The 12,863-nt window shown below is 51.2% G+C and overlaps 6 protein-coding genes across 6 annotated transcripts; 3 read left to right on the forward strand and 3 right to left on the reverse strand.

Moving 5' to 3' along the window:
* Positions 1–38: 38 nt before the first annotated feature.
* On the forward strand, positions 39–714 carry KD926_002826 (uncharacterized protein; the record flags this gene model as incomplete). The annotated part of the gene is made up of 2 exons (XM_053094391.1): positions 39–164; positions 388–714. 2 exons carry the CDS (start codon positions 39–41, stop codon positions 712–714), a joined length of 453 nt encoding a protein of 150 aa, XP_052950825.1.
* A 2,104-nt stretch (positions 715–2,818) lies between these two features.
* KD926_002827 (siderophore iron transporter mirA) lies at positions 2,819–4,927 on the reverse strand (the record flags this gene model as incomplete). Its single annotated transcript, XM_053094393.1, has 5 exons — positions 2,819–3,137; positions 3,203–3,532; positions 3,586–4,283; positions 4,420–4,639; positions 4,704–4,927. 5 exons carry the CDS (start codon positions 4,925–4,927, stop codon positions 2,819–2,821), a joined length of 1,791 nt encoding a protein of 596 aa, XP_052950826.1.
* A 569-nt stretch (positions 4,928–5,496) lies between these two features.
* On the forward strand, positions 5,497–6,494 carry KD926_002828 (alpha/beta hydrolase; the record flags this gene model as incomplete). Its single annotated transcript, XM_053094394.1, has 2 exons — positions 5,497–5,687; positions 5,744–6,494. 2 exons carry the CDS (start codon positions 5,497–5,499, stop codon positions 6,492–6,494), a joined length of 942 nt encoding a protein of 313 aa, XP_052950827.1.
* A 551-nt stretch (positions 6,495–7,045) lies between these two features.
* KD926_002829 (MFS general substrate transporter) lies at positions 7,046–8,886 on the forward strand (the record flags this gene model as incomplete). The annotated part of the gene is made up of 2 exons (XM_053094395.1): positions 7,046–7,281; positions 7,338–8,886. 2 exons carry the CDS (start codon positions 7,046–7,048, stop codon positions 8,884–8,886), a joined length of 1,785 nt encoding a protein of 594 aa, XP_052950828.1.
* A 188-nt stretch (positions 8,887–9,074) lies between these two features.
* KD926_002830 (uncharacterized protein) lies at positions 9,075–10,270 on the reverse strand (the record flags this gene model as incomplete). Its single annotated transcript, XM_053094396.1, has 3 exons — positions 9,075–9,810; positions 9,865–10,117; positions 10,174–10,270. The coding sequence occupies 3 exons, from the start codon at positions 10,268–10,270 to the stop codon at positions 9,075–9,077; spliced, it is 1,086 nt and encodes a 361-aa protein (XP_052950829.1).
* A 519-nt stretch (positions 10,271–10,789) lies between these two features.
* Positions 10,790–12,130, reverse strand: KD926_002831 (imidazolonepropionase; the record flags this gene model as incomplete). Its single annotated transcript, XM_053094397.1, has 1 exon — positions 10,790–12,130. The coding sequence occupies one exon, from the start codon at positions 12,128–12,130 to the stop codon at positions 10,790–10,792; it is 1,341 nt and encodes a 446-aa protein (XP_052950830.1).
* Between the last annotated feature and the right edge of the window lie 733 nt (positions 12,131–12,863).

Consider the following 12,863-nt stretch of genomic DNA (forward strand, 5'->3'; position numbering starts at 1 on the left):
ATGTTCACCTTGGTTGCTCGTTTAACCGCTTTCTGTACATGTTCTTTCCAACGCATCTCTTTATCGAAGATCACTCCAAGAAGCTTGGCATTGTCGCCCGGTTTGATAACCTGGCCGTTTATAACAATTTGCCCTTTTCCGTGTGTCGTTTTCCGCCGGGTAAGGTGAATTAAATCAGTCTTTTCAGCGGCAAAGGATGCCCCCGTTCGCTGCGCCCACTCCTTAATACGGGGGATGTCTTCTTCCTGGATCTTCTTAATGTTCTCTTCCACTGTCGGGTAGGATCGCCAGCGGAAATAGTCGTCGATGAAAGCTGAGGCAGAGCTTGCTAAGGAGGAATGGAAGGAGAATCTCTATCAGCGCTTAATACCTCGCTTGTAGACCTAGTTAGACGATCCAAGCAGCGATCCCAATGTCGATTATGAGAATTTCTGTCTGATTCTTACGCGCCTTGATAATCGCCAGAGTCAACGCTTTTCTCTCAAGACCAACCAGCGTACCACGACTCCAGCCCCTTCAGGTGGACCGACCGGCAAGCCAGCGACTACAGGTGCGTCTCCAGCGGCCGTGACACTGATCCAACCCTCTGCGAAATCGGCTAGCCCTGGCTACCTTGCTCTGAGCACAGAAAAGAAGAAGCTCTCAGACGAAGGTCGCTGCTTCTACTGCAAGTTCGGACATGGACATTGGGCCGCTCTCCCTGTGAAAGGGTGAGAACCGTTCACTGTATTCGAAAAGCCCTACCCCAGATCCTACCTCCTGCAATGAATCTAGGCCAAATTAGGGTTGGACTAATATCATACCTATGTAGCTACGGAAATGAAGTAAACGGGATCGTCGGAGGGAACATGAAAATCAGCAATTATCGAAATCACGTCTTTTTCTCGCGTCATTCGAACCGCAGAGGCCTCTAGACCCCAATAAACCGCCATAGAGGCCCCAGAACCCCATGGTGGTGGTGCTTCGCACGCGTCAACTCCGCGAGCGGGATACGTGGCCTCCCAATCCCCAGAGACTTTAGGGGTACCAGACACCCCAACACCCAGCTACAGACGCTCTCAGGGCGATATACGGCCTAATGCAACCTTAAACCAGCTAAAAGAATCCTTGTCGAACCAATCGAGGAGCCAGGAACCGCCAGAAATCAGGAGCTCAAGCAGGGCATCCGGCCGAACGAGCGAAACGCATAGGCCAGAAAGACCGGCTAGAAGGGATACAGTAACTACTTAATCGACAAGCTCGGGCAATCACGGGAATGTTCAGAACTACCCCTATCGGCCCTCTTATTAGGGGGGCGGGTCTAACACCAGCGGAATCCCTACTAGAATCTAGACAGCTAGGATATATTATCCGGCTTCTAGGTCTACCCGAGAACCACCTAGCAAGACAAATTCTTCCGGTCAGCTTTAGAGAAGGGGATCTGCACGTACAACCTGACGAACAGCCGGGAGAGGACCGAAATTGGGCAGAACCAAGCCGGGGACCATGATCACTGGGCCAATATCTAGTACGCCAGCTAAATAAGATCCTACCATGCCAAGTGAGTGTGTAACCCCCAATATCATGGACTCCGCTTAAACTCGGAAAACTCTTGAGAATAGTCAGCGGCATCTTGCGCGATCTTTACGGCCTAAGGCGCCTGTCGTATTCAAGGCAGGAAGAGGTGATGCGGTTATATGATAGCCAGCTCAATCAATGGCGTGACGACTTTGGCGATTTTCTTGACATCTTGAAGACTGAGCTTATGATGCCCATCTTTCGCCGACAACACACGGTCCTACAATTGGCCTATTCGCATGCTATAATCTTACTCCATCCACAGGCTTTGTTGACGATGCCTTCTACGTCTAATTCGAACCACGGGAATGCAAGCCAAACGAGTCTGCAGTATAGTATTCGGAGATACTTGGATGCAGCGACCGCAATTATCAAGAAACTTAGAGAGCTCGTTATAAAATAGGAAATATATTCAGCATTTTGGTCACGTAAAGCCTCAATGTGTACTGCGGAAAAGTGCTAACTTATGTGCAGTTTACTCCTTACTATGTGTTCTCTGTGCTCGTTGCACTCTACCCGTATGCTGTACAGAACCGCTCAAAAGCCCCTCACGTCTGAAAACGGCACCTGGGCCTCGCGTAGCAAGGCCTGAGTGATCTAGCAGCATGCTCTACCGACATGACTTATGCGCAAAGATATGTCGTAGTCCTCACAGAGCTTCAGAATGAAGCCATGAAGCCGATTGAGGAAGGGAACCGGTAAGCTATACCCACAAATGGAGCCCTGTCGTCCTGTGAACAGCCATGTCCAGCGCCAGGAGATCTCGCGGACCGACTCGACCTAGGCTTACGGGCCGTCGTACCTGTCGCCGAGGATGGAGCGATGTCTTCCCAAGAACTCGCAATAGCCAATGAGCTTGACGCTCCCGTACCTGTAGACTCGATTCTTCCTGGTCAACAGGATGTCTACGATAGCCCAGACGATCCATGGGCTCTGTAGTCACTCGAAAACCGGGAAGCTTTCCGGAACCTTGGTATGGAAGGACTCGCAGATCTATCCTTCATGTTATTAACCGAAGATGCTGACGCCTTCCAAATTGACGAAGGAACTCTATAATCTATGAAATACCCAGTATAGACGGCTAAATGCTTGATCATAGCTTCTGAATCGATTTAACATCTGGCTGATTTTGCTCCATACTTCACTGTAACAGTTCCACTGAGAACTCTATCCTTTAGAAGAGCGCACCTTCCATCTCCCCTTTACTGTCCTAGACATAAACCACCACACTAGTTGGTGTGCATCAGTTCCTTTGCATATTTCAGGATCTATCCCTTCCCCTCCCTTGCGTCTGACCCTCATCCCCCTCCTCGGTCTCCAACCTCTCATCCAACTTCACATTCCTCAAAAAGAACATCACAATCAACATCGGGGCTAAAGCAGCAAGTCCAGCAATACCCAGCAACCGCTGCGACTCGCGATAGCTGCGGTCAACGGCTTCTCGAATCGGGCTCCCGAGTGTGTACTTCTGGGCCACTTTGATGGATCCAAAGATAGCTTTTGCTTGCGACTTGGCATCGTCGGGTAGATACTCTTGAAGTTTTGACGGAAGAGTGCTGCGCCATATTGCACCGGCCACGCTTTAAGCCACAAAAGTTAGTTGGCAAATGAAAAGTACTGACCGAGGGAGAAATGAATCACTAACCTTGTTCCAATAGCCCCGCCCACACTCATCGAAGCAAAGAACACGGCCGTAACGACAGAAACCTCCTGCCGAGTTACGACCGCTTGGACAGAGACCTGCGAAGCAGTCTGATAGAATCCTCGGCCAATACCGATCAGTGCTTTCGCAGTCACAAACGCTGCCTCGTTGCCTGTTCTTCTATTTCCCATGTCGACGAGATATAGTAGGACGCCCATACCGAGTACACAGAGCGGCACACCGGTGAAGACCCATACCTGTGAGCGTTTTGTATACTTCATGAAAAATGCGACGAAAATTCCAGAGACTTGGAAGGCGACTCGCAGAGAATTGCTGTTGTCCCATTAGCTTTGGGTTGGTAAAATGAGCCGTGGAGAGGGCCGTACTCGATTCTGGTTGCATGACCGGCACTGAAATGTCCTGCTACCTGCAGGTAGCTGGTAAAGAAGACCGAGAACACCGAGTAATGGAAGAAGTCTAATGCGCCGAGAATACATGCTGCTGCAACCGTACGATTATTGATCATTCGGTACGGGACGAAAGGCTTTTTGGCAAACCGGGCATCCCATATGATAAAGGCAACGAGAAGTACAATACCAAGAACTACCATGGCAACGAATGATCCCTTATGCCAGGCGTTGCTGTTGTTTGCGCCCGTCAGTGATAATGGGATGAGGAGGAGAGATAGACCGGCGACTAATAGTAACCCTCCAGGAAGATCAAGCTGAACCCAGAGGAGATCGAAGGTCCTTTTCCATAGTGGCTGAGAGGGGATACAATCTGCTCCTGAAGTCTTGGGCATTTGCACTGAAGCTCGATGCTGGTAAATCAACATAGTAGCAATCAATGGTACCGAACAAACTGGCAGAATGATTGCCCACATTCCCCATCCCCAGCGCCATGTTGAGTGATCTAAGATGCGCTGGGCCACAATGGTGCCAAGGTATAATGTAGGTATCGTGGTTAGCGAATCTGGCAGTGTTGACCAGATGCCACGGTTAATCAAAGTGGTCACATCTGCCACGAAAACCTGTTGCGTGAGGGCGTAGCCAGTTGAACCGATGGCCTCAAATATTCCTGCTGCCTATGTTGACATTAGCTTGGTTATGTTAGTTGCTTGGTGCTTAGTACAATATATTGTGGAATATCCTGGCAAGCCGCATAGATCACATATCCCAAGGCAGAGGCGAAGATCGAAAGGATAAACATCTCAGCTCGACCGAATACCTGCGCCATGTCAACGATAGCCTGGCAGGTGGTGTCAAATACCGTACGTCACCTAGCTTAGCAATGATAGGGTAGGCCGAGATACGTGTGATATTCATTACCACACGAGCAGCACTCATAGCTGAGTGCTGTTTGAAGGCGCTGGTGGTATACGGAACGTAAACTTGGGTGGCATAGTCACCAAAGTTGATGGCAAGGGTCGCTAGGAAGAGACTGAATCAAGCGCAAGTCCAAATTCAGTATATCTGAGCTTCTATCATGATAGCCAAAAACATACCCCACAAAAGCTGTGATCAAACCTTGCTTGCTCCACGTGTTGCGCAATATATCTGCCCGTTGAACACCCGCCTGCAGGCTCCCGGCGTCTGGTCTTCGCTCAACATCTTTAGTCGGGGAGGTAAGTTCGCGGAAAGCATCATTATCCGATATGTTCGGAGTAATTTCATGAGTCTGATCGACCGATACCCCCGCCACGGTCCCTTTATCCGTGTCGTTCGCCATGATTAGCCTCACCGGCTAGGAAGAATAACTGCGAATAGAGAATCAAAGCAGCCACGTGGTCCAGCACCATAATGGGAACACAACGGCCTTTAAACAAGCCTTTCCATCCGCAAAGCCGAGACCTCGTATTGCGGAAGTGGATGCATTGCGTGGTGTTCGATTCCATGCACAAGGACTGCGCAGTATCTAATCTAATCGATCGATCGCGGACTGACAGGATCGAATCAGATAACGCGTGCCAAGCCGCCAAGCTCGGAAGTTGACCGCGAGCCTTCCTCTAGTACACTTAGTTAGGGCTTTAGTCGGGCTCGCTGCTTTGCCCACGTCGTGGAATACTCCGCTTTCGGACCTCTCCTCTCCATCCTCCAGAGATCAATTAGTTCTTCCTGTCCCAAGGCTCTTTCCGGTATTGGTGCTATCAAGCGAATTCTCGGGCGAGATAATAGTTATACGAATCTTGGCGCAGTAGCGGTCGTTGTATTTGACTATCCTTGTTTTCTCTTTCACATTGGGCCATAGGGCTGCTTTTGCAAATTGTTGTTTTTCTAAATCCTGGTCGAATTTTGGCCATGGCCGAGCATTTGCTGACAGAATTGTCGAAACCTGCCGGGCGCTGGACCTTCACTCGTTCCGATGAGTTTTCCGTGCGGAATATTTCCTCGTGGCGTGTTGCGGAAGGGGCGGCCAGTGACAGCCATCTCATTCAAGTTTCTTGGCCGCTCGACTGGCCGACCGACCCATGTACTCGCGCCAATGTGCTGTAGGTTCCATCCCGCGTGAAACTGGATCATGGTAGAATAACGGATGTCACCTTAGCTATGTGGTGGACGGCAACGCCATGTTCCTCACTGCCACGGAAGTCGTGCGACAGCGACAGGCCCTGCAGCCGCAGAAGCCCGGCACCGTTGTCGTGGGCATCGGATACCCGCTCACTGACACTGCTAGTCTCTGGGATGCGCGAAGAGGGTATGACCTGACGCCTCCTTGCGAGAAATTCACGGCACCGAAAGGCCCCGATGGCCAGCCTCAGCCGCATGAGTACGGTGGCGCGGATAAATTCCTGCAGTTAATCACGAAGGTCGTGCAGCCGTTTCTATTAGGGTCGGTATTTCCACGCCTCGAGCTCGCGCGGACGGCACTCTTCGGGCACTCGTACGGCGGCCTCTTCGTGCTCCACTCCTTGTTTACACGCCCGGCTAGCTTCGACACTTATCTAGCGGCCAGTCCTTCGATTTGGTGGAATGACCGATTTGTTCTCGCCGAGGAATCGGGCTTCCTTCTAGACCCGGTTCTGGATTCTCGGCCTGCCCTTCGCCTGTGCTACGGGTCAAGAGAACAATTCCCTGCTCGTGACAAAGGCGAATCGGACGAGAGTTTTGAACGACGGGCCCAGAGCAAAATGGAACGTCGCATGAATGAAAATTGCAAGGAAATGTACGATCGACTGGTGCCTGGCTGTCGATTGCGATCAGTCGAGATAAGGGAGTACCCGGACGAAGATCATGGCAGCGTGATCGCGGCGGCGCTGAGTGGTAGTATTGTGTATTTCTTAGATTTGGAGGGCTGAGAGCTTGAGTCGGTCGATTGTCTGACGGAGGAGAAAGATTTTGTTGTTTTTCCTGGGTTACACTGCATCCCAATCACTAGCATCCCGCAGCCTTGTCCCGTTATGTAAAGTCTCCGACCACCGGACACCCCCAAGACCCTCTAAAATGCCTCGAGCCGCGCCCTACCGACACCAGTTTAACCAGAATCCGCAAGTGGGCCGAACTCAATCAAATTATCTGATCATCAGATAAGGCAAATTTATCCCTGCGCTCCACCCATCTAAGGTACTGGCCTCTTACAATTCACCGGACAAGTTGCCAACTGCCATACTTTGCCCCTAAGGTGCACCGGTCATCTAGCGTCCTGTTGGTCTGCCCAAGACAGCCCCTGGGTTCCTTGTTATCTCTCGACACTAGTGCAAGCGAGGGTTTGGAATTTGTCTCGGACTCCGTTCCGGATTTTCCCACACGGTGGGTAAGCATGGCGGTATTTAGGAATGGATCTTCCCGTGGATTCTCAGGGCCCGATCAGTGAGTTCCAGCAAGTATTGTCCGTGTGTCGGTCATCAAGATGAAATTCAGACTTCCTCTCAAGCCGGACGAGGTCCCTGTGACCGAGAAGGAGGTACGACATGACAATGAAGCCGTGCCGGTGTCTGACAGCAAGGAGGCCCAGGCATCGACTCCTGCGGTCGGGTCAGATAGTGAGAGTGAGTTGGTCAATCCGAACTTCCAGCATGGTGTGCAGGCGGCACAGGCTATGACCCAAGTCTGGTCGATGCAGCATATTGTTTTGGCCTACGCCCTGTAAGTGATTTCCAGTACCCAATCCATTGACACCCGGCTAACACTGCCTGCAAAAGGATCTGGATCATTCATTTCGTGATGGCATTTGCTTCAAGTATCATCGGGACCCTCACGCCATATGTCACCAGTTCCTTTAAGCAGCATTCCTTGACAGCCACCACGCAGATCCTCTCTAGTCTTATGGGCGGTCTCATGAAATTGCCTTACGCTAAGCTCATGGATATCTGGGGCCGACCGCAGGGTTTTGCAGTCATGCTCGGCTCCCTCACCGTCGGATTGATCATGATGGCTGGCTGCAACAACGTCGAAACATACTGCGCTGCGCAGGTCTTCCACGCCATCGGTACCAGCGGCATGAATTTCACCATGGACATCTTCATCGCCGATACCTCTGCTCTGCGTAACCGAGCATTCTGGTTCGCCTTCGTCGCATCGCCTTACATCGCTACAACCTGGGCCTATGGACCCGCCGCCGAGAGTGTGCTTAAAACGATGGGATTCCGCTGGGGCTTTGGCATGTGGGCTATCATCCTGCCTGTCGTCTGTTCGCCTCTCTTCTTCCTCTTCTACTACAATCAACGCAAAGCCATTAAGGCGGGGCTGGTCCCTGAGCGCAACAGCAACCGTACCTGGTGGGAGTCGATCGTCTACTACCTTAAAGAATTTGACGCGCTGGGCCTCCTGCTCCTCGTGACCGGTATTGCACTCTTCCTCCTCTCGTTTAACCTCTATACTAAGCAGGCCGATGGATGGCGCTCGCCGCTGATCATCTGTTTCGTGACTATCGGCGGACTTCTCATCATCACATTCGCCCTGTACGAGCGCTTCTGGGCCCCGGTCACCTTCATTCCCTGGAAGCTGATGAAGAATCCTACCGTTTTCTTCACCTACACCATGGCGGCTTCTATCTACACGGCCTGGTACATGTGGGACAACTACTTCTATTCTCTGCTCATCGTGGTCATGAATCAATCCATCACCCATGCCACCTACATCACCAACATCTACACCGTGGGCTCGTGCTTCTGGAGTCTTGTAATGGGTGTTCTGATCCGATACAACGGACGTCTCAAGTGGACGGCGTTATACTTCGGCGTGCCCATCACTATTCTTGGCGTCGGGCTCATGATCAAGTTCCGTGAAGCAGACACCAACATCGGTTACATTGTTATGTGTCAGATCTTCATCGCCTTCGGTGGCGGCACACTCGTTATCTGCGAGCAAATGACCGTGATGGCCGTTTCCACCCAACAAGACATACCCGCCGTCCTGGCCATCGAGGGCGCCGTGATCTCCATCGGAAGTGCCGTTGGTTCCACTATCGCAGGTGCTATGTGGATGGGAATTTTCCCCGGGAGACTCATGAAGTATCTGCCTGCAAGCGAGCTGGACAACTTCGCCAACATTTACGGCGATCTGGATGTCCAAGCGGGATACCCCATTGGCAGTGACGCGCGTAACGCGATCAATCGGAGCTACAGCGAAACGCAGAGGCTGATGTTGATTGCGGCAACGTGTTTGTACATCTTCACTCTGGGATCGGTGATTATGTGGAAGGATGTCAACGTGAAAAAGATCAACCAGGTGAAGGGACGAATTTTGTAGGAGCGGAGTTGCTGGTCAACGGGAAGATTTCTGGGGTAACGTTGAGGTGATATATATAAAAGTTTTAATGTCTTGTCTCGTTTTTGAGGGGCCGTCAAACATACTATTTAATTGCTGAATGTGTGATTGTGAACTTACTAATCTCCAATCTATTTCCATTTTGATTAAGTACTATACGCTAGTAACTGCTACAGCCGACTCTCTTTCTTTGTTTCCTTTTTCTCAGCAGACATCAACTGCCCGATCTGGTGAGTGACTGCCACGAGGTTCATTTTTTCATCAAAAAGAAGGGTTTCCACGTTTATTCCACCATTCCGAATACTCTTGACCTCATTCCTCAAGTACAGCCACCGGACACCTTCCTCCGGCAGCTCTTTCCTGATGTCAGTTGAGACAGCCAACGTGACATTGACTATAGACCCATCAAAGGTCTCTGAGCCATCGTTGGGCAAGTCTCTCCAATTAGGGTCACCTCGCTCCCTCGCTTTCTTCTGAGCAGCGGCGAAACGTAGAATGGCCGTCGTGCTCATGAGATGTTCTCGTTTATCATCTTTCGGTGATACGAAGTTACACTCGGGAGGAAGACTTGCATCCATAATAAATGGTATCATATCGGTTGTCCAACGCGGATGCGTGTCTTTGCCAGCCTTGCCGTCCTCTGGGGATGAGCCAGAAGGCGTACAGTTCCAGCCGGGGGCGATCCACTGCTCGATGAATGGGGTATCAGGGCGCCAGTCGACTAGGATATAATGCTTCACGTAAGAATGGGCGCGTTTAAACCCGGTCGGCTTGAACGCAGTATGATAACATATCCAACCGGGGTCAGAAAATGTTTCCAGTTTGGCGAGGTCCACGGGACTAGGTGGTGGGTGGAGAGTCCAGTTTGTAGGTCGAGTCAGGGAGGAGACCGACCGATCGGAGAGTCTAAGGCGGCGTTATCAATTAATGTCATCAGTAGTGTGGAACCGGAACACATACAGCATGTCCACGGAGACCGCCACCTCCTGACATTTGGCAGGCTGGAACACCTCTACGCGTATAGTAGACCATGCCTTTCCGACGCTAATTTCCCGAAGGACCATCCTCGCTGGCCCTCGAGCCGGGAGCAATGGTCGATAGAACTGGGCGTTCATCATCCGGAGACTCGCCTGAGACTGCAAGCGAGGATGTTTCGATGCGTAGTACACGGCATATTTAGCTGCAAGGGCAGGCATGTAACCGCCCATCGTCACTGGGCCCGTAAGCCGAGGGATTCCTTCCAAGAAAATGAAATTGAGGTCCACTCACCTGCCCCGAAGCAGATGTCAGGGGAAAGTGGAACGATGCATTCCTGGGAAGTGGAAAGTGGTGGCTGCAAGGCCTCAGACAGACTAATTTGCTGCATGATGGTTTATTCAGTGATATTAACGGCTTGATTGGGGATTTGGAATAATCTGAAGCGACTCCCTGCTCGTGATGGGTGAGATAAAAGAAGGGTTTATATGCTTTTTCAATCTTGCGCAATTCATGACACGAAGCTTGTGGAAGACGACGTAACTTTGATTTGGAAGTATTTGACACATTCCTCTTGAGTTTCATGTCGTAAGGTGACGCGTTTTCATGTGAAAGATTCGGCCAGCAGTACATAAACAGGGACCTAGAAGCTTATCCCACCTCGTTGGGAGTTTCGAGAAATAGATGCCGAGTGAGAAGCATCTGCCAAGCCATGCCGGAAACGAGGTTTATTTCGAGCTTAATTAAGCTTCCTGTAGAGCTTCGGCAGTAATGTTACTGGATACAGGCTATGAAATCATGGTTGAATCATGTGAAGTTAACTTCATAGAAATAAAGACCCTTTAAATTAGACAATCGAGTCAATTGAAGTTGACTCTACTGCTAAACAAAGTAACCCTCCGGCTTAACCCTACACCGGAGACTGGATACGATGGGGATCATACAAAGCATCAACAGCCAAGCTATCCAGTTTGCTTGTCACAATGCGTCCGTCCTTGACAATTGCCTTTAAGGATCTGTCGACTTTATCCAAGACTGTGATATCATCAAGCGGATTGTTGTCCAAGACCAGAAAATCTGCAATCGCTCCCTCACCAATAACGCCCAACTTTCCTTCCATTCCAATATACTTTGCCGCGTTAACGGTTGCAGAACGCAAAATATCCAGTGCATTCAACGCCCCGGATCTAATGCTAAACTCTTGATTCTGCAGCGGATGCATGCCTGCTAGAAGATCGGACCCATAGCAGATAGTTATACCCGCGGCATTAAGAGTCTTCAAAGCTTTCAGTCCACTAGCCAGTACCTCCCGGTTCTTAGCCTGGCTAAACTCATCGAGAAAGTTATCGAACGGAGGTTCAGACATTCCCTTATACGTCACCAGGGTAGGTGTGAACACGACGCCTTTTTCCTGACAGTATTTGGCCGTCCCTGGGTCGATGAAGTTGCCGTGCTCGATACCGCGGACTCCATTGTCCACCGCATGACGTATTGCCTTTGTGGTATAGGCATGCGCTGTGACGTAGGTGTTGGAATATGCCGCGGTGGTAGTAATGGCCTGAATCTCCTCGGCCGTGAACTGCAGCATGTCGAGCGCATCGGTCGGGGTCGCCACTCCGCCGCCAACCATAATCTTAATGAAATTAGCTCCCTGCCTCAGCTCGTCCCTCACAGCTGCGAGGCATGCCGGAACGCCGTCGCAAACTCTAGCCAGTGCCGGCGAGTGACCTCCACAGCACTTCGCCTCGTCTCCCTGATACGGAGCCCGAAAGTCGCCGTGTCCTCCCGTCTGCGAGAGAGCTTTGCCAGCAATAAAGAGCCGCGGACCGGTAACGAGACCCTCGGCAATCGCATCTCTCAAGGCAGCATCGGCTCCGCCGGTATCTCGCACGGTCGTGAACCCGCGCAGCAGCATCTCCCGGGCGACATACGCCGTGCGATATGCGATCGCGTTCGGACTGGCAGCAAAGATGTCCTTGAGCAAAGGGCTGCCAGGGGTGGCAGTTAAGTGGACATGACAGTCAATCAGTCCAGGACACACATATCGATGGTTCAAGTCCACCTTGGTGGAATCAGTACTGGAGGTCTGCTCAGCCGGTCCGATCCCCGCGATAACCCCATCGCGGACCCGAACGCTGCTGTTGGGGATGACGCGACCGGCTTTGACGTCGACGATGTTGACATTGACAAACGTGAGGTCGGGTGGCTGAGCTCGATTAAGCCAGGGTCTGTTGTAGGAATGTGCAGGCATGGTGAAGAATTCTCAAGATCTGTAGGTAAGACAGAGAGAGAATGATGGAGAGAGAAGGGTGTTCGAGGATCGGCCATGAGTGGGCGATCGCCATGACTGTCGATCAACCCCGCACGAGTAGATTGTGTAGCGCATGATAAGTTGATAATCCATAGCCATGAGGGGATAAGACCTGTACTAGTCAAGATAACCGATAAAGCGGCACTGTCGTCCGTCGAGGACAGTCAAGGACAGCCGTGGATGTCGAACACGCCCTTTCGGAGACATCGCCCGGTCTTCGGGTTGGAGCCGAAGCCCTCGAGTTATGACGGTCGGAACTCGGCCCGGATCCGAGTTTGGTTTGTCGAAGAGTTTCAGAGGAACAGAATCCTCCTTGAATTGGTGAACATGAATACAACATATCGTTTAAACTCCACACAATATCCCATGGACGAGAATCTCCTTGGGCCCTGGTAGGACCAAGTAATGTACCATAGTGCTACGCGGGTGGAAAGGACACGCAAGCATCTTTCGGGGAGACCTTCCGACAGAGTTTGGGGACATTATCAAGCTTGGTCCTCTCACGAACTCTGACGACCCGATTATTCCATTCATCTGTTATCATGGTAAGTCGATAATGTGAAAATGGATGGGGAGGAAGGAAGTTGCGCCCTGTACCCTCGGGCTTCCGTGCATCCTTCCTTCCTGGGCTTACTAGGCAAAAAATTGAGGTGTACGTAGTTTCGAACAAAGA

This window comes from Aspergillus affinis (genome assembly GCF_023601865.1).
Source record: "Aspergillus affinis strain CMG 70 chromosome Unknown NODE_161_length_67583_cov_88_479572, whole genome shotgun sequence".
Taxonomy (NCBI): domain Eukaryota; kingdom Fungi; phylum Ascomycota; class Eurotiomycetes; order Eurotiales; family Aspergillaceae; genus Aspergillus; species Aspergillus affinis.